At 47.9% G+C, this 21,455-nt stretch overlaps 1 protein-coding gene across 1 annotated transcript in view; it reads left to right on the forward strand.

Annotated features, from left to right (window-relative positions):
* The window catches only part of LOC119170598 (transmembrane 9 superfamily member 1-like), a 112,210-nt gene that overhangs the window by 72,778 nt on the left and 17,977 nt on the right, over window positions 1-21,455 (forward strand). Inside the window, exons 7-8 of the mRNA XM_037421813.2 lie at window positions 3,561-3,632; window positions 5,124-5,268. Of these exons, the coding sequence (XP_037277710.2) occupies window positions 3,561-3,632; window positions 5,124-5,268 (217 nt within the window). The remainder of the gene's footprint in view (window positions 1-3,560; window positions 3,633-5,123; window positions 5,269-21,455) is intronic.

Raw genomic sequence — 21,455 nt, forward strand, 5'->3', positions numbered from 1 at the left:
ACTAATACAGCTCACCAATCGCCAAATGGGGCAACTATTTCAACGTAATATAGTCGAACTCCGCTACAATGAACACCGCTTCATCGAAATTTCCGCTACAACAAAAAATTCACGATTCCCCTTCATAGGAGTCAATGCATAAATATTGTCGCCACAACGAACACTTTTTCTTCAATCGCCTCGCTTCAACAAAAGTTTACAATGCGATTCCAGGTTCAAATACTTATTGCTATGCAGTAAACCCAATCTTTAACATTTCGATGCATTTTCAGAGCCTGAAAATGCGTCAACGAAGTCTAAAACACGCGCTGGCACCACCAGAAACCATTGTTATACCACTCCTATTCAGCAAGCATGGGCGCCGCCATTGCTCGATAGCGATTGCAATGAGACTGCCCTATTTTTGTTTTGCCACTGGCTTGCTTTTGAGCCGCAGATGATCCGAAGCTTAAGCTCAGGCGCTCAGTGCATGGTTTCCTTCTCGCAGCTGCCTGGTGCAGCTGCGGCATGATGCCTTTTCTGATCATTATGTACGCGCTTGGCCAGTGTGGTAACTAATCAGAGTGGTTTTTTGTCCGCATTATCAACAAAATTACCGTATTTACTCGATTCTATCGCGCCCTCGATTGTAACGCGCACCCGATTTCCACAGCGAAAAAAAAAAAAAAACGTAAGACATCGATTGCAATGCGCACCCATTCTTCTCGCTGGCCCGCACGATCACACCACTCGAAAAAACGACCGCTTTCGTGAGCGTCTGCCATTTAAATATGAGGTACGGGCGAAGCTTGTGCTCATCTGACGTGTAACAGAGCATTGCCATCACTGTAGTTTTACTGTGTACCGATGTCAGCACATGAACTTGCTTCGCCCCCTTCTTCTCGACAGTTGTGGTGCCAGGCATGTCGAAGTAAAGAGGTGTCTGATCGGCATTCCCGATTTGCCCAAGCAGGTAGAAGTTTAGGACGAACCTCTGAAAACTGTGAAGCTTTTCATCGTATTCCTCCGCAAAACTTTTCGCATATGCATGTTTCCCTTCGGACGGAAAAGCCTTTCCTCTTCATAAAGTTAGTTAGCCAGCACCTGCTCGCTTTAAACTGGCTCCGCATTAGACCTTTTTCTAAGACTAATTGCATAGCCCGCACTTGGAGCAGTTCTGTCGTCACGGGCTGCTGTGCCGCTCGCTGCTCGGCACATACTCGCCGAGCAGCTCTTTAATTTGCGGAAACCGACCCTGCTGTGGTTCACTGAAGCCTTTGCGTGAAGCTTTGCTGTCGACAATCTTTTGCTTTTGTTTCCGCCAGTCCCGCATGCATGTTTCGGGAACTCCGAACGACCGCGATGTGGCCCGATTTCCGTTCGTTTCTGCACACGCGATGACTTTTCTTTTAAAAGCGGCATCGTGGTGCACTCAAGTTTTCGGAGTCAGCCCTTCCACCCCGTTGATGCTAATGCACTACTGGATGACGAACTCCTCAGCACACGCACGAAGTGCCGCACATGGAAAACACATAGGCAGAAATGGCCGACGCGCCATGCCGACCCACGTAGGGGGCGGCCATTTCGGATTCGCCGATGGCAATAGATTGACCGTAATTTTTTTGTTCGTACTCGATTCTAACGCGCATGGGATTTATGAACTCGCCTAACCGGAAAAAAGGTGCGCGTTAGATTCGAGTAATTACGGTAGCTAGCCACGAGTGATGGATGATAAGAATGGCATAGAATAATGCAAAAGTTGCCGCTGCACGATACACTGTCTCCATCTTGGCGTTCTCGGATACTTTTGACGGCGGACAGCTGCCGGTCTTAACGTGTTAATGCAACTGTGGTTTGTTCACGAAAGTGGTTTAGGCGTTGTTTCAGCGTGCTTTTCACTATGGCCTTGCTATGCATGGGTGAGAATAGTGTCGTGACGTTGCTAGGAAAGAATATAAGGCAGCGAATATTTTTTGAATTTTGAGAATAAATGTCCCTTTGTTTGGTAGCTCAGATCAGCTATATTTTTTTCGATTTCACTACAACGAAATTCTCGCTTCAACGAAATTTTTTCCGCTCCCCATCAGTTTCGTTATAGCAGGGTTCGACTGTAGCCTTAAAAAGCTTGTTTTACAGAAATTCTGGCGTCAGTGTCGGCATTGTTGGTTGTGAGCGAGAAATCGAGAATTATACAAATAAAATTAAATAACACGAAATTGTGGGTCGGAGCGGGGACCAAACCTGGGTCGTTTGGTTCTGAGTGGGGATTGAAATATGGGTCGTTTGCATGGCAAGCATGTTCTACCACACAGCCACGTGTCTGCTTGTCAATACAGTGAAAATAACTTTCTTCGCTTGGAAATGTAGTGGAAGTAACTTTCATGCTTTACAAACACGTGCGTCCCGTATACGTGCTTCACAATACACCATGAAATATTACAGTACTGTTATTGCGTAGTACAAGCGTACATTGCCATCAGGCGTCAGAACATGCGATTATCATAATGACTTCATGGTTTGAAGTTGGTCAGCCACTACAACAGGCACACATGTACTGCTCCTTTTGCCTTAATGCCACGTCATAGGTGCATAGCAAGGTCTAAAAGATTTCATGCACTTAGAGGTTGAAGTAGGCACTATGGACACGATATCGCTATTGTGTTCAACTCTTAAAGGCGACGCTCAAGAGTCCCGCAATTTTTTTTAATGCATCAACATTGTCTATGCCGTGAAATCCTGAGCAAGTGCCTCTCTCTCCTGTTCGGGAGATTTGAAGTAGGTGCCAATGACCGAGCAAGCACCTCCTTCTCCCCTTCTAGCCATTTTCAAAGCATCATTTACTCTTCTTATCACCCAACGACGACAAACAAAAAAAGCAAATGTATGCGTATTCAATAAATCATTTCGTTATGAACATGGGTGGGCATGCTTTATTCTTAGCAACTCTTTCGCCACCATCGTGAATTTTGATTTGCGATCGAGTAAGGGCCGCTCCTCCAAGTGTCTGTCAGATTATCTATCACTGTAAGGAGGTGGTGCTTGCTCAGGATATTGGTTGGTTTCTTTCTTTCTTTCACTTCTGGTGAAACATATGCAGATACCTCTCGCACAAGCAAATCTGGTATAAAAATATGCTGACTTACAGTTCCCTGCTTAGCTCTGTATGGCGCACGCAACTTTTTTGCTTCTCATTTTGAATAACTAGACCACGTGCCCAGTGTCCGACATTGGGCACATGATTGCTCTAGCAAGGCAGTAGCAGAACAAAAAAATAACAGAGCAAATAAAAAATTGGTGCACTAGGCAGGAAAAGCAAACGTAGTGGCTGTTCTAGGCTGTGCAAATAGGCTGCTGACAAGAGGAAAAAGTGTGGCAAAAACAGCTCTCATTCTTTCCTGTTCAGAAGGAAGCTCAGATTTCTATTTGTTCTATAATTTTTAGGAGGTTCCAAAGGAGCTTATCATTATTGTCAGTAAAAGAAAGAAAATAGCTGTGATTTGCAAACTTATTCTTTTGAAATGTGCATCTATGTTTTAAATGTGCGTGCTTATAGTATTCATTTGCTTTTTGTCTTCAATCAGGTCCATTGGCTGTCTGTCATAAATTCCTTGGTGCTGATCTTCTTGCTCCTGGGCTTTATCGGTGTTATCTTGGTAAGTGGGGCACGGTTTCTGTTTACTTCACACTGAATAGTCTGCTTGTGGTAGGCTTCGGTCCAGATCAGAGCCGTTCGAAATGTGTTAAAAGCAATCGATTACTTGTAATCAGCTATATTGTCTTGTACTTTTTTGTAAAATAATCGATTACTTCAAAACTGTAACAATTTGAGTAATTCAATTACACTTTTTGTAATTGATTATCAGTTGTTGATTGATTGATTGATTGATTGATTGATATGTGGGGTTTAACGACCCAAAACCACTATATGATTATGAGAGACGCCGTAGAGGAGGGCTCTAGAAATTCGACCACCTGGGGCTCTTTAACATGCACCCAAATCTGAGCACACGGGCCTACAGCATTTCTGCCTCCATTGGAAATGCAGCCGCTGCAGCCGAGATTCGATCCCGCGACCTACGGGTCAGCAGCAGAGTACCTTAGCAGCTAGACCACCGTGGCGGGGCGATTGATTACCAGTAACAAGTTGTACTTTTTTTATTCCTGAAATGAAGTTGTAACCAGCCTTCTACGGCAGTTCTCGTGTCAAAAAATATGTGACTGCTCTTTAGGGAACCCCCATCCCGTCGCACGACAAGAGTCCCTACAGAGCTGTTTCACTTTTTAATTCGCCTTACCTGCAATGCTTTACCTGAGCGCGAGCTACAGTGTGGTTTGTTCCTTTTCGATCACTGTCAATTCTTGCATAGTTGCACTTGCCTAATGAGTTGCATGTCTCGTATCCATTATTTGTTCAGTGTTTAAAGTGACACTGCTGCTTAATATGTTTTCCAATCATAAATTTAGGCTTCAATCATGAGTTTCATACACACTGCTTTTGTTTTCATTTTTATGTCAGACAAAACACGTCAGCGGTCACACAAAAGTGTTATAACTGCTAGTGCTGTGCAAGTATGTAACACTTAAGGAAATCTGTACCTTCTTTGGCTTCATTACCTGCTTGTTTTCACAAAGGCAGTGTCAAGCAAAGAAATGGGCTTTCAAAATTTCTTTCTTTCCTTCGTTCGTAGCAAGGGTCTTGTTCTCGCAAACTTGATGCCTTCAGGTAGTGTGCGAGGGCTTATTGGTCAGCCGTCTGCTCACTAAAAGATCGCACACTATGTGATGCCAGCAGAAAAAAAATTGTGTTCCACACTTGCTGTCATCGCGGCACATGGCGCTGACCAACACTCCCAGGTTTGAATCTATATAAGTGCCTCATTAAGTGAATAAAGGAACAACTGCTCTTGCAGCTCAGTTGGTGAGACTGTCAGGCACGTAATCCGAAGGTGGCAGGTTTGATCCCAACCAGCGCCAAATTGTCTTTTTGTCCACGTTACTTGCTTCACATCTATACTGCAATTACTACTATACTACACGTTAAACAGTACCATTAACGTCCCTCACACCTTCTTTGGATTCATTATCTGCTATTTTTCATTAAGGTTATGTTATACAGTGAATTTTGTCCTTTGCTTCTCTCGCAGACACGCGTCCTCAAGAACGACATTGCCCGTTACAACTCCATGGAGAGCAAGGCCGAAATGGACGTGGAGGAGTATGGCTGGAAGATCATCCACGCCGATGTTTTCAGGTTTCCGCCTTACAAGAACCTCCTCTGTGCCATTCTGGGTAGGTTCATCCAGTCTAGTTCTAGTATCTCCTCACTAATCAAACAAACACTATTCACAACTGTGCCAGGGTCTTTAAAAGGGCCTGGCTACACTTTTTTAAGTAATCATCGAACAACCTCAATTTTAGAGTTTAGTGCCTCACAAATGGACTCCCGTGAAAAGTTTTAGCATTCCTGCAGTACGAGTGAAGTTGCACGAATTTGTCGCACTTTTCAAGTGCCTTCTCTCTTTCATCCCATAGAACATGGTCAAAGCTACAGAGGGTAGGATCACAGAAGGGCAAAAGAGCAGCACATGTCATGACCTCGACCTCTTCGTTTTTTTTTTTAAATGCATAGCTGAATTTCAGTTTAATCACGAGTGCAGGGGTCTAATTCTTTGTTATGCGTAATTCTAGCATCATAGGTGACAAAAACACTGCAGATATTCGCTACAGTGCCGGCAGCCCAGCTAACTGTAGAGAAAAAAAAAAAGACAGCTTTGCCAGAAAGGCGAAGCAATGAATGCGATAGCAACAAATTGAAAGGTCACGCACAGAATTGAAAGCAGATCCAAACATGCCCTGCGCTCCTCACGCACAAAACGTACTCACAGGTACGGGTGAACGCGAATAAGCGTCTCATTTGTTACTTTGCTGTGTCTGAAAAGCGCCCTTTTCGCAAACGGAGACTGCAATGATTGCAGTGACCTTTGTGCACCAGGTAACTACAGCAGAATCGTTCCAGGTAAAACCCGAGGCCAACCAAGGCGTATGACCTTCTCCTCGCCGCCACAAGATAAATGCTCCCTCACGCACCTTTATTTCATTGGGCGAAGTACGCGTAGGAAATTAGAGCGGGCGCCGTCGCACGATGTGGCGATGCATGCTCTTTGCGCCATTTTGCTGGTAAGGCTGAAAACACAATTCCCTCCAAGATACTTGTGAGCAGCGGTAAGCGGTAGATATAAGTAGCCTGCCGTTTAAACTGTGAAAGAAGTTCTCCAGGGTGGCTCAGTGGTTAATGCCTCACATTCACTACTTAGAGGTCTCACGTTCGATTCCGCGTGCGGGAGTGGTTTTTTCTGGATTTTTTTCTTTCTTGCGTTTTTATATATATATAGATACGTATACATATATGGTACATGACATCGACACTGACGCCGGCGGCAAAATCCAGCCGAAAGTGTCCATATAATTCCTATCACAGTAAAAATCACGGCATATCCACAGAGTGAATGATGATGAGTGGGGCGAAGCATCCGTCTGTCTATCTGTCTGTTTGTGTGCTTGTCCGATACTGCCGGTTACGCCTGACTCAGGACAAGGTTAGACTAGGAGGAGGTATATTCCTAAAAAACTTTTATGAGATTGCACACCTCTACACGCCCCCTTCACGCTGCCTTGACTTCCCAGTCAACTTTCCATGCACTCCACAAGCTTTCACGAAATTCTTTCAGTGTGCGGCTGAGGATTTTCGGCACCAAGGACTTCTTTAGTGGCTACAATGGGATGAAAGAGTGGTGTCTGTTCAAAACTTTAGGAGCTGCAGAGCAAGTATTAGCAGACAATATTGTCTTCGTCAGGGCGAGGTGGGCTTTTCAGTTTCCAAGAAATATATATATATATTGCTGCAAATCTGTGTTGCCTCTTGGTGAGCGCACTTTTTCATAGGCTTTGTGTAATTATAAAAATGCATCATCACACAGCACAAATATGACGTGTACACACCTTTCGCTAGTGTGTCCCCCAAAATATGTAATAGTGGCAGCAGTGTAAATACAGGGTGTCATGTAGTCAACCGACATAATTTATCTAGATATATGTATTATATACAAAAGCAGGGAATGAAAAATAAGTTAGTACCTATGACTAGGCCCAAGTATGCCGTTCATTTACCACCAATCACAAGGTCATTTTTTGATAACTACATTTGTAGGAGACCTCTCTTTGCATCAATGCATTGTTGCAAACACTTCTTGAGGCTGCGCACGCACCTCCATAGGTCCTCATGAATGCGTGCAACTTCGTCACCAATGGCGTGCTTGAGGCCTTGAATACCCATGATGCACCTCTGAAACACTGTCTTAAAGGAGTTCCCACAGGAAAAAATCTGGTACGTTCGTTAGGTGATCAAGCTGGCTAATCGACTTTGCAAGAACGTGAAATAACAGTGCCGACTGTTTTACAAACTAATTTTTGCCTTGAAATATTGCAGAACACACATCATAAAATAATGTAACGCCCCCACCACCTCCACCCAGCTATTTTCCTTCCCGCCAACCATTGCAAGCTGTCGGGTGTAAGTTGACTGTGCTAGATTGTGTATAACTTCATTAGTTTAACAGCAAAACTGTTTAGGCTAGCCGTATTTTGTGCAGCCTATTGGGTAAAAGCCACTGTGCGACCCGTCACAAAAGCTGTCCTAAATGCGTGTATGTGCCACAGAAATTAACTGGTTCCCACTACACAGCTCTGGTCCACTAAAAATGAAGGCAACAGTGAGCCGAGCAAACGGGTATATGCTGCTGTGCTGCTTATCAAAAAAGTGTCATCGTCCTAAATAGATACGTTCCACAGCAATTGGGCAAATCTCGCTATTCACTACTTTCACTACAAAGAAAAGATGACAGTAGTCGGCCCAACTAAGCTGCGACGGTGGGTGGCAGAATATCAGGTCACGTTTAACAAGAGAATACAGTGGACTCCCAATGAACAAAACTTGCTTAAACGAAAATGCCTCATTAACGAAAATAAATGTGCTTATACGGCTGGATTTCTATGTGTTGCATAGTAAAATTTATCGGTTAATCGAAACAGTGCTTACTGGTCACCTACGGCACAAACTCTTAACACAGCATAGACTCGCTCAGGCCAAAGGTAGTCTCACAACCATGGCAACACTTCGAGACAAGCTAATCCAGTAGCCAGTCTCGCTTGTGGTGTCTGTGGGAGTATAGTGCCTAGAATATACTTACTAGTGTGCCGATTGCCAAGCGTTTCCAATGGGAGAGGCTGGCACTGCCAATGATGCCTTCCTCCGGAGGCCACCAGACGGCGACACCATTAGGAACCGTGCTACCTGAGTGGCGGGGCGCACCGACAGCGCACGTTGCATGCGCGTCTCTCGCTCTTTGCATGCACTTCCGATTCGCGTCTGTAAACCCAGTCGGTTGCTTTGCAGTTGCGGGGCATTTTGGATGTTGAACAGGCAGGTAGCGCATTCTTCCACATGGCATTGCCGTGTTTTCTTTGTGCGCGTTGTTCACCCTTGCGTCTCTTCACGAAACTGGGATGTCTTCGCAGAAAAGGAGGCATAAAGACAGCACCTGTTTTTTTTTTTTTTTCCACCCCTACAACTAGCGGGTCTGATTATTCAGCGCCGCTGCAGACCCAGAACGCTTAGCCGCTTGGGAGAAAACTATAGGTTTATAGAATCGTAACTCCGGCTGTCGTTTGTGACAAACATTTTAATAATTGCTACATTGAGTGCTCATACGAAATTACAATCGATCGTATCATCAGTGAAATTCCCCGTGAAAAACTCAAACCGAAATTTCTCTTTTATTTTATTTGCAACTCTCTCGATTTCTTTTCATGGCGACGATGATTTCTCTAAATGCATTTCTACAAAATGAGCTCTTTGCAGCTTTTGCATTATTATTCTTTTTTTTTGTTGCACCACTCGACAATGTCCGCATCCATACCGGGTGTTTCAATAAATGTGTCCAAAATTCTCAAAATGAAAAAAATTCAATATTGTCACGGGGTCGTGACGTGGCCGAAGACAGGAGACTTCGTGTTGGGATTTTAACTGTTTATTTGGGCGAACCTGTGCCCGGTAAACGGAAAGTCCAATTACAGCAGCAGTCTCGCACAGATAGCAGTCTCGGACTGATAGCGGCGAACGGAGCGTCGGCCTTCGATCAACAACTGACAAGCGGCGAAGCGCGTCGGCATTTATACTCCCGCCGTCGAATCTTCTAGCGCTACCGCTGGCGGCGGCGTACGTTCCAGAACAATCTGTACCATTCGCACAGTGGGCGTGATCTTATCGAAATGATCTACTACAGTCCGGAACCCTCTCGAAAACTGCAGGCGCGGTTTGGGCTGAGAATCGTGTGGTGTTTTGGGACGATAACAAAAGCTTGGGAAATGGAACGTGGCATTGCCCCCCTCTGAAAAAGGCATCGTCTCGATGCTTTAACTAAAGATGAAGGTACAATAATAATGCAAGAAAGTACAATGAATAAATTACAATACAACAATAATACAAAAAAAGCACTGTTTCAGTTTGTTAACGCGCATGAAACGGCTTTAGGCGTGCGACATGGACGAGTTCAGGTCGCGATCGGCGTCGTTGAGAGTTCGTGATGCCGTCGGGGACAACCTCGTAATCAAGTGGGCCGAGACGTCGAACCACCCTGTACGGTCCGAAGTACCGTCGCAGAAGCTTTTCACTTAGTCCACGTCGGCGTATCGGCGTCCACACCCAAACACGTTCACCGGGCTGGTATTCCACGAAGCGTCGTCGAAGGTTGTAACGGTGGCTGTCGGTCGTCTGTTGATTCTTGATACGGAGACGCGCAAGTTGTCGGGCTTCTTCGGCGCGTTGAAGGTACTCGCTCACATCGAGGTTTTCTTCGTCGGTGACGTTGGGTAACATGGCATCGAGCGTCGTTCTCGGGCTCCTTCCGTAGACCAATTTGTATGGAGATATCTGCGTCGTCTCCTGCACCGCCGTGTTGTATGCGAAGGTCACATACGGAAGAATGGCGTCCCACGTCTTGTGTTCAACATCGACGTACATTGACAGCATATCGGCGATCGTCTTGTTAAGCCGCTCGGTGAGGCCGTTGGTCTATGGGTGGTACGCTGTCGTCCGGCGGTGGTTTGTTTGGCTGTATGCCAAGATCGCTTGAGTTAAGTCGGCAGTGAATGCCGTTCCTCTGTCGGTGATAAGGACCTCCGGGGCGCCGTGACGTAGGACGATATTTTCGACGAAGAACTTAGCTACCTCGGATGCACTGCCTTTTGGCAGGGCTTTTGTCTCGGCGTAGCGGGTGAGGTAGTCGGTAGCTACCACGATCCACTTGTTTCCGAAAGCCGACGTCGGGAATGGCCCCAGTAGGTCCATACCAATCTGCTGGAAAGGTCCGCAAGGTGGATCTATTGGCTGCAGAAGTCCCGCTGGCCTTGTCGGCGGTGTTTTGCGTCGCTGACAGTCCCGGCATGTCCTCACATAACGAGTGACGTCAGTGGTAAGACGCGGCCAGTAGTACCTTGTATCCTCGCGAGCGTGCGAGAAACACCGAGGTGCCCTGCCGTCGGATCGTCGTGCAGGGCCTGCAGGAGTTCTGGTCACAGAGCTGAAGGCACCACAAGGAGGTACTTAGCCCGAAGCGGTGAAAAGTTTTTCTTTTGTAGCAGACCGTTTCGTAGAAAAAACGACGCAAGTGCGCGCTTGAACACCTTCGGGACTTCGGCGGTCCTGCCTTCGAGGTATTCTATTAGGGCCTTAAGTTCCGGGTCTGCCCGCTGTCGTTCAGCGAAGTCGTCGGTAGTTATCGTTCCCAAGAAGTAGTCGCCATCCGGGTCGTCGGGTAGCGGTTGGTCGACAGGCGCACGAGAGAGACAGTCGGCGTCGGAGTGTTTTTTTGCCGGACTTGTAAATGACAGTAATGTCATATTCTTGAAGTCTCAGGCTCCATCGTGCGAGGCGACCTGAAGGGTCCTTCAAGTTGGCTAGCCAACACAAGGCGTGGTGGTCGCTCACAACTTTGAAGGGCCTGCCATAGAGGTAGGGGCGAAATTTCGACGTAGCCCAGATGATGGCGAGGCACTCCTTTTCTGTTGTGGAATAATTTGCTTCTGCTTTGGATAGCGATCGGCTGGCGTAACTAATAACCCTTTCAAGTCCGTCAGCCCTCTGCACAAGAACGGCGCCAAGACCTACGCTGCTTGCGTCAGTATGTATTTCTGTCTCGGCGAATTCGTCGAAATGGGCAAGTAACGGAGGCGTCTGGAGGCGATGTTTAAGCTCCTGGAAAGCGTGTTCCTGTGGCGTTTCCCACTTGAACTCCACGTCGGCCTTGGTAAGGTTAGTGAGAGGATCGGCGATGCGGGCGAAGTTTTTCACGAACCGCCTATAATAGGCGCACAGGCCCAGAAATCGGCGCACGGCTTTCTTGTCAGTGGGCGGCGGGAATTCGGCGATGGCGGCTGTTTTCCGTGAATCAGGACAAACTCCAGACTTGCTGATAACGTGCCCCAGAAACAAGAGCTCTTCATACGCAAATCTGCACTTTTCTGGCTTCAGTGTGAGTCCGGAAGTCTTGATGGCTTGAAGTACAGCTTCAAGGCGCCGAAGATGCTCGTCGAAACTCGAGGAAAACACGACGACGTCGTCCAAGTACACAAGGCAAGTCTGCCATTTCAATCCTGCGAGTACTGTATCCATAACGCGTTGAAAAGTTGCAGGCGCTGAGCAAAGGCCGAAGGGCATCACCTTAAACTCGAAGAGGCCGTCCGGTGTTATAAACGCCGTCTTCTCTCGGTCTCTTTCGTCGACTTCGATTTGCCAATAGCCAGTCTTGAGGTCCATTGACGAAAAGTACTTGGCGTTATGGAGCCGATCAAGTGCGTCGTCTATTTGTGGGAGAGGATACACGTCCTTTCTTGTGATTTTGTTCAGGCGGCGATAATCGACGCAGAAACGTAGGGTCCCATCCTTTTTCTTCACTAACACCACGGGGGATGCCCATGGGCTCTTGGACGGCTGGATAATGTTATCCCGCAGCATTTCATCAACTTGTCTCTTGATGGCCTCACGTTCTCGCGTCGAAACCCTGTACGGACTCTGACGGAGTGGTCTGGCATTTTCTTCGGTTATGATGCGATGTTTCGTGATTGGGGTCTGCCGAATTTTCGATGACGACGAAAAGCAATCTTCGTATTGCAGGAGCAGGGCCTTGAGCTGTTTTTGCTTATCGTTCGGAAGTCCTGGATTGACGTCGAAAGCTATGGGAGGGGCTTGGTTCCTCTGAGCAGATTCCGCCGAATCGGCGAGGGCGAAAGCACTGGTGGCTTCGACAATTTCTTCGATGTATGCGACCGTTGTTCCTTTGTTCACATGTTTGTATTCATTGCTGAAATTTGTGAGCATAACCGTTGCTTTGCCTCCCCGCAACTCTGCAATTCCTCTTGCGACGCAAATATTTCGGGTGACCAACAGATGCTGACTGCCTTCAACGACGCCTTCGAAGTCAGGTGATTCAGTAGCGCCGACTGAAATAATGACGCTTGAGCGAGGCAGAATGGTGACTTGTTCTTCCAGCACATTTAAGGGATGGTGTCCAGACGGCGTGCGCGGCGGTAGTGCTTCTTCTGTGGATAATGTTATCGACTTTGTTTTTAGGTTGATGACAGCACCATGGAGGCATAAGAAGTCCATGCCAAGGATGACATCTCTCGAGCAACGCTGTAGGGCTACGAAGTCTGTAGGATAAATACGGCCGTTAATGGTGACTCTCGCTGTGCAGATTCCTGCAGGCGTTACGAGATGACCTCCGGCTGTGCGGATTTCAGGGCCTTTCCAAGCTGTCCTAACTTTCTTTAACTTCGCGGCGAACGACCCACTGATGACAGAATAGTCGGCTCCAGTATCGACGAGAGCGGTCACACTGTGGCCGTCGATAAGAACGTCGAGGTCGCTAGTTCGCCGTCTCGCATTACAGTTAGGGCGTGGCGTCGGGTCACGGCTGCGTCGGCTTGTTCCGCTGCTTCCATGTTGCGTCGTCAGGCCACCTTCGGTAAGTGAGCTTTCGCCGTCAGGGCTTTGCCTGGTTGGCGCTGTGTTCGGAAAGCTCCGTCGCGGCGTCGTCGTCGTCGGAGGATCTTCGGTAGTTCGTCGCACAGCAACCGCACCTCCACCGGTTGCTGCCCTTAGTTTCCCGAATACGGGCTAGGAGACCGGCCCCGCGTAGGGCCAGAGTACTGCCGGTGGTGCGGTGACGTGCGGCGGCTGGGCGACGGGGAACGCGAAGAGCTTCGTGGTGTCCACCGAGTTCCTGTCAGGTAGTCGGCGATGTCACGTGGTCGTTCTCCTGGCTGTGGACGCGGTGCATTGACGGCGAAGCCACGCAGTCCCATCTGTCGGTACTGGCAACGGCGGTATGTGTGTCCGGCCTCGCCGCAGTGGTAGCAGAGCGGGCGATGGTCAGGGGTGCGCCAGACGTCAGTCTTTCTCGGTGCACTGCGTTGGGCCGCTGGCGAACGGTATGACGTCGGTGGGGGTGGTGGCGGCGGTGGCATCTGTCGACGGAAGTGCGACGGGGCGGTGTTTTGGCGTGGATGGGGAGGAGCGTTGTGGCGCACTGCAGCGGCGTAGCTCATAGCTTCCGGCTCGGGCAGCGGTGCATGGGGAAGTTGAAGCGATTGCCGAACTTCTTCTCGCACAATGTCGGCGATTGAATCCACTTGAGGCTGCGCCGAAGGCAACAGCTTGCGCAGCTCTTCCCGCACGATCGCTCGGATCGTTTCACGCAGGTCTCCAGAGTTACTGGCTTGAGCAGCAGCGCAGTCTGCAGTCAGGCGACGATTATACTGTCTAGTGCGCATGTCCAGTGTCTTTTCGATAGTGGTCGCTTCGGCTACAAATTCTTGGACGGTTTTCGGTGGGTTTCTCATCAGTCCCGCGAAGAGCTCCTGTTTGACCCCTCGCATAAGGAAACGAACTTTTTTCTCCTCAGGCATGTCTGGGTCAGCGTGACAGAATAGTCGGGTCATTTCTTCTGTGAAAATGGCGACATTTTCATTTGGTAGTTGAACCCGGGTGTCTAATAAAGCAGCGGCCCTCTCTTTTCGAGCGACGCTCGCGAACGTTTGCAGGAATGCGCCGCAGAAAACATCCCACGTTCGGAGCGTGGACTCCCGATTTTCGAGCCAGGTCCTTGCGGTGTCTTCTAAATAGAAGAACACACGACGCAGCTTTTCGTCATGGTCCCAGTGGTTGAGGGCGGCCACACGGTCGTATGTCTCTAGCCAGGACTCCGGGTCTTCGAACGATGACCCATGGAAAATTGGTGGTTCCCTGGGTTGATGCATGACCATCGTGGGCTGGGACGCTGCGGTTGTCATTGTCGCTGCAGTCGCGGTCATGGCCTTGGTCTTCTGCGGCTTGTCGTGTAGAAGCCCGTACTCCGGTGGTAGCCCTTGCTGTTGGCGGCTTGTTCGCTGCTCCTGGTTGGCGTCGGTGTCTTCTCCGCGACGTGGGCTGGGTTCACGGCTTGACGGGGGCGTCCGGTACATGAACGAAGCAGCACCTCCACCAGATGTCACGGGGTCGTGACGTGGCCGAAGACAGGAGACTTCGTGTTGGGATTTTAACTGTTTATTTGGGCGAACCTGTGCCCGGTAAACGGAAAGTCCAATTACAGCAGCAGTCTCGCACAGATAGCAGTCTCGGACTGATAGCGGCGAACGGAGCGTCGGCCTTCGATCAATAACTGACAAGCGGCGAAGCGCGTCGGCATTTATACTCCCGCCGTCGAATCTTCTAGCGCTACCGCTGGCGGCGGCGTACGTTCCAGAACAATCTGTACCATTCGCACAGTGGGCGTGATCTTATCGAAATGATCTACTACAGTCCGGAACCCTCTCGAAAACTGCAGGCGAGGTTTGGGCTGAGAATCGTGTGGTGTTTTGGGACGATAACAAAAGCTTGGGAAATGGAACGTGGCAATATGTGTTAGCTGTAACACTCGGAATATGCTAGTTATGAAATTAGAATATTTATGTTTAACAGTAGAGTTCAGCCAGCCTCGACATCATTAGAGAATTGAAGCTCATGCGAAGAACTCGTCCCATCTTTGAGCAATAGAAAAATTGGCTTAAACTAAATGTGCATGGTGGCATAATTAAATCAACCAAATGCCGCGAGTTTCACTGTTGAATTTTGTTCAGCTATATTACAGTTGACTTTTGCCTTGGAAACCATGCGTATTCATTTATTTATTATTAATTTTTTATCATACACTTGATAATGTGTACCGTATTAATGATAATGGGGCATACGTACGTTTGTAAGTGTAACAAAAAAAGATTACTTTAATTACGCATCGCCTCCCAACCTGCGTTCTACAGTTCTAAGTGGGCTGGGAGAGGCCACCGGCCCCTGTCGCACGCGCGCGTTGGCAGAGAGGCGGCCGTGGTAGAGATGCCGCCGACAACACACCGCTCGGGCTCAGGTTCGGGCCGCTCGGCCATTGGCTCGGCATAGCACGGTCCCTTCGGCTATCGCCGTCTGGTGGCCGCCGGTGGAAGGCATCATTCTTCGTGCCACTGCGACTGCCGCGGTCGGTACACTAGTAAGTATATTCTAGGCACTATAGTGGGAGCCGGATCGGTGAGTCAGTTATGTGTTAGGCCTAGTTGTGCGGCTAAGTGAGGTAAATCACGGTGTAGCCTGATGGAAAGGAAGCAACCACACCATGCACTCTCGCTTGAAAAAAAAGCTGAAAATTCTTCAGGAGCTCGATCGAAGCGGCCTGCCCAAGACAGAGGTGGCGAAAAAAATACAGCATTCCGAAATCGACTCTGTCGCGGATCTGCAAAGACAGAGAAAAGATTGAAGGCCGCGCACTTTAATGAATGGGACCTTTACATCTAAACGGATGCGGACGATGCCTTATGAACAACTCTAAAAAGTTATTTTTATGTGGTTCGACCGTGCACGGAGTTCCAGTTTGCCCATAAGCGGACCAGTTGTCGCGCAGCAAGCTCGATAGATCGCCATGCAAATGAGTGTTGAGAACTTCGTGTTAAACGATGGATGGCTCAGCCGCTTCAAAACACGGCATGGCCTAGTCTTCAAAGCAATCTCAGGTGAGAGTGCTGCAGTAAACACCGACTGGCAACAGGCGCTGCTTAAGGAACTTTTGATGAGATTTGAGCCACGAGACGTCTTCAACGTCGACGAGAGGGGTCTTTTTTTATAAGGCGCTTCCATCAAAGATTCTCACCTTCAAAGGCGAAGCATGTAGTAGAGGAAAACACAATAAGGATCGCATCACTGTGCTGGTGGGTGCGATCATGGCAGGAGATGAGAAATTGAAGCTGTTGGTAGTAGGAAAATCAAGGCACCCTTGTTGTTTCAAAGGCGTTTGACAACTTCCCGTTGCATACCATGTGAACGGAAGAGTGTGGATGACCATGGCCATTTTCGAAAACTGGCTTCGGGAGTAAGACGCAAGATTTACGAGGCAAGGCAGGAAGGTTGTCTTCATCGTGGATAATTGCCTAGCCCGGGGTCAGGTTGAAAGACTCCAAGCCATCACTCTGTAGTTCTTGCCAGCCAATGCAATGGCAGTGATCCAGCTGATGGATCAAGGGGTTATGCAGAACATTAAAGTTCATTACCGCAGACAATTACTCTACCGAATGATGCTTTGTGCAGACAGTGGGAAATGCTACAGCATAGATTTATTGGCAGCTATCCACATTTTGGCTTGTGCCTGGGAGCAGGTGGAGGCAAGAACGATACACAGATGCTTTCATCATGTTGGCTTTCAAGTGCAAGAAGCAGTACCCAATGAAGAAGTCCCTGCTGATGCCGACATTGAGGCAGTATTCAGCGAGGTCGTGCTTTCTGTCCCTTTCACGCTGCAGGTGTACGAATCAATTGATGAAAATGTTCGTACCTGTCGTGAGGAGACTGTCAAGGAAACGATCGCCGAAGTGCAAGATGAGGATCAACCTTCCAGCGATGAATGTGATGGCAATATTGCCAGTGCAGTGGTGCCACGAGACCCATCAGCTAAAGAGGCTGTTGAACTTCTACAGCGCTATTTTGAGCGTGAGGCTTGTCCAGAATTTCTGGCTAGTTAGTCAGGCATGCGTGCGTACCTTGTCAAAAAACAACTTAAGCTTGCCAAACAAACCACCCTTCACTGCTTTTTTTTTCTCCTACTCATCCTCATAAGTAAGGTGAGGTTTGTGCAATTTGAATAAAATGTTTTATTCACTAAGTAAGTGTACTTTGCTTAAATGAAACCTCTTATAGATGGAACAGTTTTATGGATCCCCTTCGAATTCCGTTTAAGAGGAGTCGACTGTAGTAGGAAATGGGAAGGGTAATCGCGGATGCAAAAAAAGCACCAAAGCAATGAGAGGCTACTGTGGACCAACACGTCCCTGCTGATTTGGGTTGCTGAGACGTGAGGGTTACATCAGACCCGAACTTCTGTGGTTGCGTGGCGCAACTTGGCGAGGGGGGGAAGGGGGGGGGGAAGAGCGATGCTTACAAGTTGGGGATAACTAAAACACGCAGATTTACTAGCACTTTGTACAACTATTTACAACATAGAAGGTTAGAGTTCTGCAAACCACAAGCATGGCGGATGAACCGTCAAACCATGGTTCAGAGCAACTTCCTGCACTTTGCAGTGCCATTTTAAGCCCTGTCGGGCTCCTCCTTGTTGATTGAAACACCATTCACACGCATGACACTACCCACCATGGCATCAGCCAATAACACACAGTCACCGGATAGGCATTGTTCTTGCTTACGCAATGTTCCTCCGGTCAAAATCACTGAAGAGAGGGGAAGTAGGGTCCATCATGGAGCATGTTAGCAGATGAGTGCTTACTGCCTCTTTCCCTGGAACAGCAGCAAAGGATTAGGGACTTAATCGCATGGTCCTGACCCACGAGGTCGGTTGGCAGCACCGCCTCCCCAAACAAGCCATCATGGAGGAAATGCCTGTAGAGATGTTGAGTCACGGATGGTCAAAGCAAAGTTGCCACATTCTTATCTCTTTGTTGCTTCCCGTCGCTTGACGCTCGTTCCGAGAGAAAGGCACTGAGGTTTCAGGTTGTGGGAATGCACCCCAGCTATGCTTCTCATAGACAGCATATTGACGATGAACGAAAGTCACAACAAAGCCTGCGCTGATAACAATGTCGTGTCCGTGTCATGTCCGTCACTCTCTCTGGCTTAAATCAAACATTTCCAGGCTGAGAATCAATGTTGAAACAACCTAGCATTGCCTAATTTAAAGCCTATCAACACCATCGAAGCAACCTAGAAACAACCTGTATCACCCATCTAAGGCCTGGAAACAACCTGTACCATTTAGCTAAGGCCTAGAAACAACTTGGAAGCAACCAAATTAGTCTTCAGAATCGTCCAGTTTCGCTGTGTCAAGGCTTGTGCGGCTTAGTGCAAGCTTGTCATTGTTTTTAATATTGGTCAAGGAAGTTGCAAGCATGAAAGTGCCTCGATGCTGGCACAACCAAGACATGGGCGTGTATCTCATAATAACTCGATTTATCACTTCAGTAGTGAACATGGAGTAAGGTAAGAGAGGAGTGTCGACTCCGCTGCCACGCAATGCATTCGTTCGCTACGAATCGTGCAGTAGAAACCTTGGAATGAAATTCATTATGTTGCTCTCTCCCTCCACTCCTCTTCACGCTTTCTCTTCCCCTTGCGCTCCCAGTTAACTTGCCTTAGGGAGCCTTCATGTGAACGCGTCTTTGTGTTTTAAGGTGGTGTCAGCGTTTTACCCACCGCTTGCTGCCGCCTGCTAAAAAACAATGTTGCCAGTCCCGCTTCCCATGGCAATAAGCGCCATGTTAGTTCTCGTGACCAGGCGTTCCTGCTCCGCCGCACTGCACCACTTGCATGTGGGTGCAGGTGTGCAAACTGCGGTATGAGCGGCGTTTGACTGCACCATAGACATATAGCTTCCGCTACGACACCATCTTCGCGCTTAGCACACCTACAAGAACAAGGCAAGCTGGCCTGAGAAAATTTAATTTTGTGCGTTTGGCCTCGTCAGGTTGTGCGATGACGCTATGCTTATTTATCCTAATCAACCGGTGTCAATAACAACGCGAGCCGGCACTTTAACCGACCCTGTTGCAGCCGCTACGTAAAAGAATGGCACAGATTCGATGGAGCAAAGAAAGTGACACCCAGTTGTTTTGGCTGCAAACACCGTAACCACGTCCAACAGAGCGACATGAAAATCCAAGTGATAAGACGGGACGCGCATGCACCCTGCAGCAGGTGTCTCGTCGCTAGCTGGTGCGTCGAGGCATTTTGCCCCACGATCCCGTAGTCTGCACACTTTTGATCGCACCTGTACGTCCCATCATATCTGCTGGCCTGCCCTGTGACTTTGCCTGGCATGGTTACGATGCTGGTGAACAAAATGTCAATTGGGTGTCGCTTCCTCTGCTCTGTCGCATCTGCACAATTATTTTACATTGCGGTTGCACTGGCTGGCGTACATTACTTGGTTCTTCTTTTTCCTAACACAAAATATGCCAGGGTCCACCAAGATTTCTATGACATTTTTTCGTCGTGGAAATGGCATCGAAAAAATGCACACGATCAGAGGGCAAATAAAAAAAAAGTTTCATCATCGGGCGTCAAAATCACGACTGCGCAACGATGCCGGGCACGCTATCCGCTGCACCATGGTCACGCACACTGCAGGTGTCCGTAACGCACGGTCACACACACTGGAGGCATTAGAAATGCACCTTTTATATCACAAACTTTCCTATCACAGTGCTCTTGGTCGGCAGCATGATTTCGCCCTCTAGGAGCGGTAGGTTAAGCAATGCATTATTACCAAGGCCTCCACAATTAATTCCTGCTACGCATGTTTGGCACGTGTCCGTCCCAATCAGTGCATTTCAAATAAACAAGAGCATCTTTGTCCCTGCCTTAACACTCTACGAGGTGGTGATTATAGCCCAAGCATTGGCCTTGCTCCATCTGTACTAAAAATAGCTCTGCAACACGTGCCTGCCTTGCCTGGCTGTAACACCACGTTCTCCGCTTACACTTGCCCCAAGCGAGTATGCAAGAAAGACTTGTTTCATGTTGCATTTACCTCTAGTTCGGCTGTGGTGTTCAGTCACTCTCTTAACATGTGGCGGGGTAGCGACCTTAGCCCAAGTTCTGCGCTTTTGTGACGCCCAGTTTGTGACGCTTGTCTGGCTGTCAGACCGCTTTCTTTCACTGTGTTTGCACCGTTAACTGCAGTTACCACAAGGGTTTATTTAATCATTGATCATAAAGATTAGCCTTTGAAACAGGGATTTACCACCAAGCATCAACGTGGGTGCACCCACTTTAAACCGTGGTGTAACTGCCAAACACCAATAGACATCGTAAGAGCTCTCACACTTCAATGTACAGTAAATAATCAACCAATTCTGTAAAGACATGTTTCACATTTATGTTATGCTGATTCTTGCAAAAAAGGGATCAACCATGTTTTTTTTTTTTTTTTAATTTATCGCATGGCACAACCCTGAAGAAGAAGAATTTACATTGCAAGCTGGACACATCAGCCGGCTCAGCCAGAATCGCTACATAGGACAACATTGCAGATGCGATGGAACATAAAAAATGGCGCCCAGTTGGCATTCATTTAATGAGTGAAATCATGTAGGGGAAAACTGCATGACTGGTTGGCAGACATTATAGGACGCACCTCTGCCTTTCGGGCCCTTTTGTCAGCAAGACCTGCGCTGCAGATACTGCATTGAGGCACTTTGGCAAGTGCTTCCTTGGTCCATACTATACTTTTGCTCAATCTATACTTTTGCTCAAGCTATACTTTTGACACAATCTCCCCAGTGCTATTTACCGCGTGCTTACAGGAGGTTTTCAGAAGTCTAGAATAGCAACAGTTAGGGATAAGAGTTAATGGAGAGTACCTTAGTAACCTGCGCTTCGCCGATGACATTGCATTGCTGAGTAACTCAGGGGACGAATTGCAATTCATGATTACGTAGTTAGACAAGGAGAGCAGAAAAGTGGGTCTTAAAATTAATCTGCAGAAAACGAAAGTAATGTACAACAACCTCAGAAAAGAGCAGCGCACCGAGATAGGTAATAGTGCACTTCAAGTTGTAAAAGACTATGTCTACTTAGGGCAGGTAATAACCGCAGAGCCGAACCACGAGATTGAAGTAACTAGAAGAATAAGAATGGGGTGGAGCACATTCGGCAAGCACTCTCAAATTATGACAGGTAGATTGCCACTATCCCTCAAGAGGAAGGTATGTAACAGCTGTATCTTACCGGTACTTAGCTACAGAGCAGAAACCTGGAGACTTACAAAAAGGGTTCAGCTTAAATTGAGGACGACGCAGCGAGCAATGGAAAGAAAAATGGTAGGTGTAAC

This window comes from Rhipicephalus microplus, chromosome 2, assembly GCF_043290135.1.
Source record: "Rhipicephalus microplus isolate Deutch F79 chromosome 2, USDA_Rmic, whole genome shotgun sequence".
Taxonomy (NCBI): domain Eukaryota; kingdom Metazoa; phylum Arthropoda; class Arachnida; order Ixodida; family Ixodidae; genus Rhipicephalus; species Rhipicephalus microplus.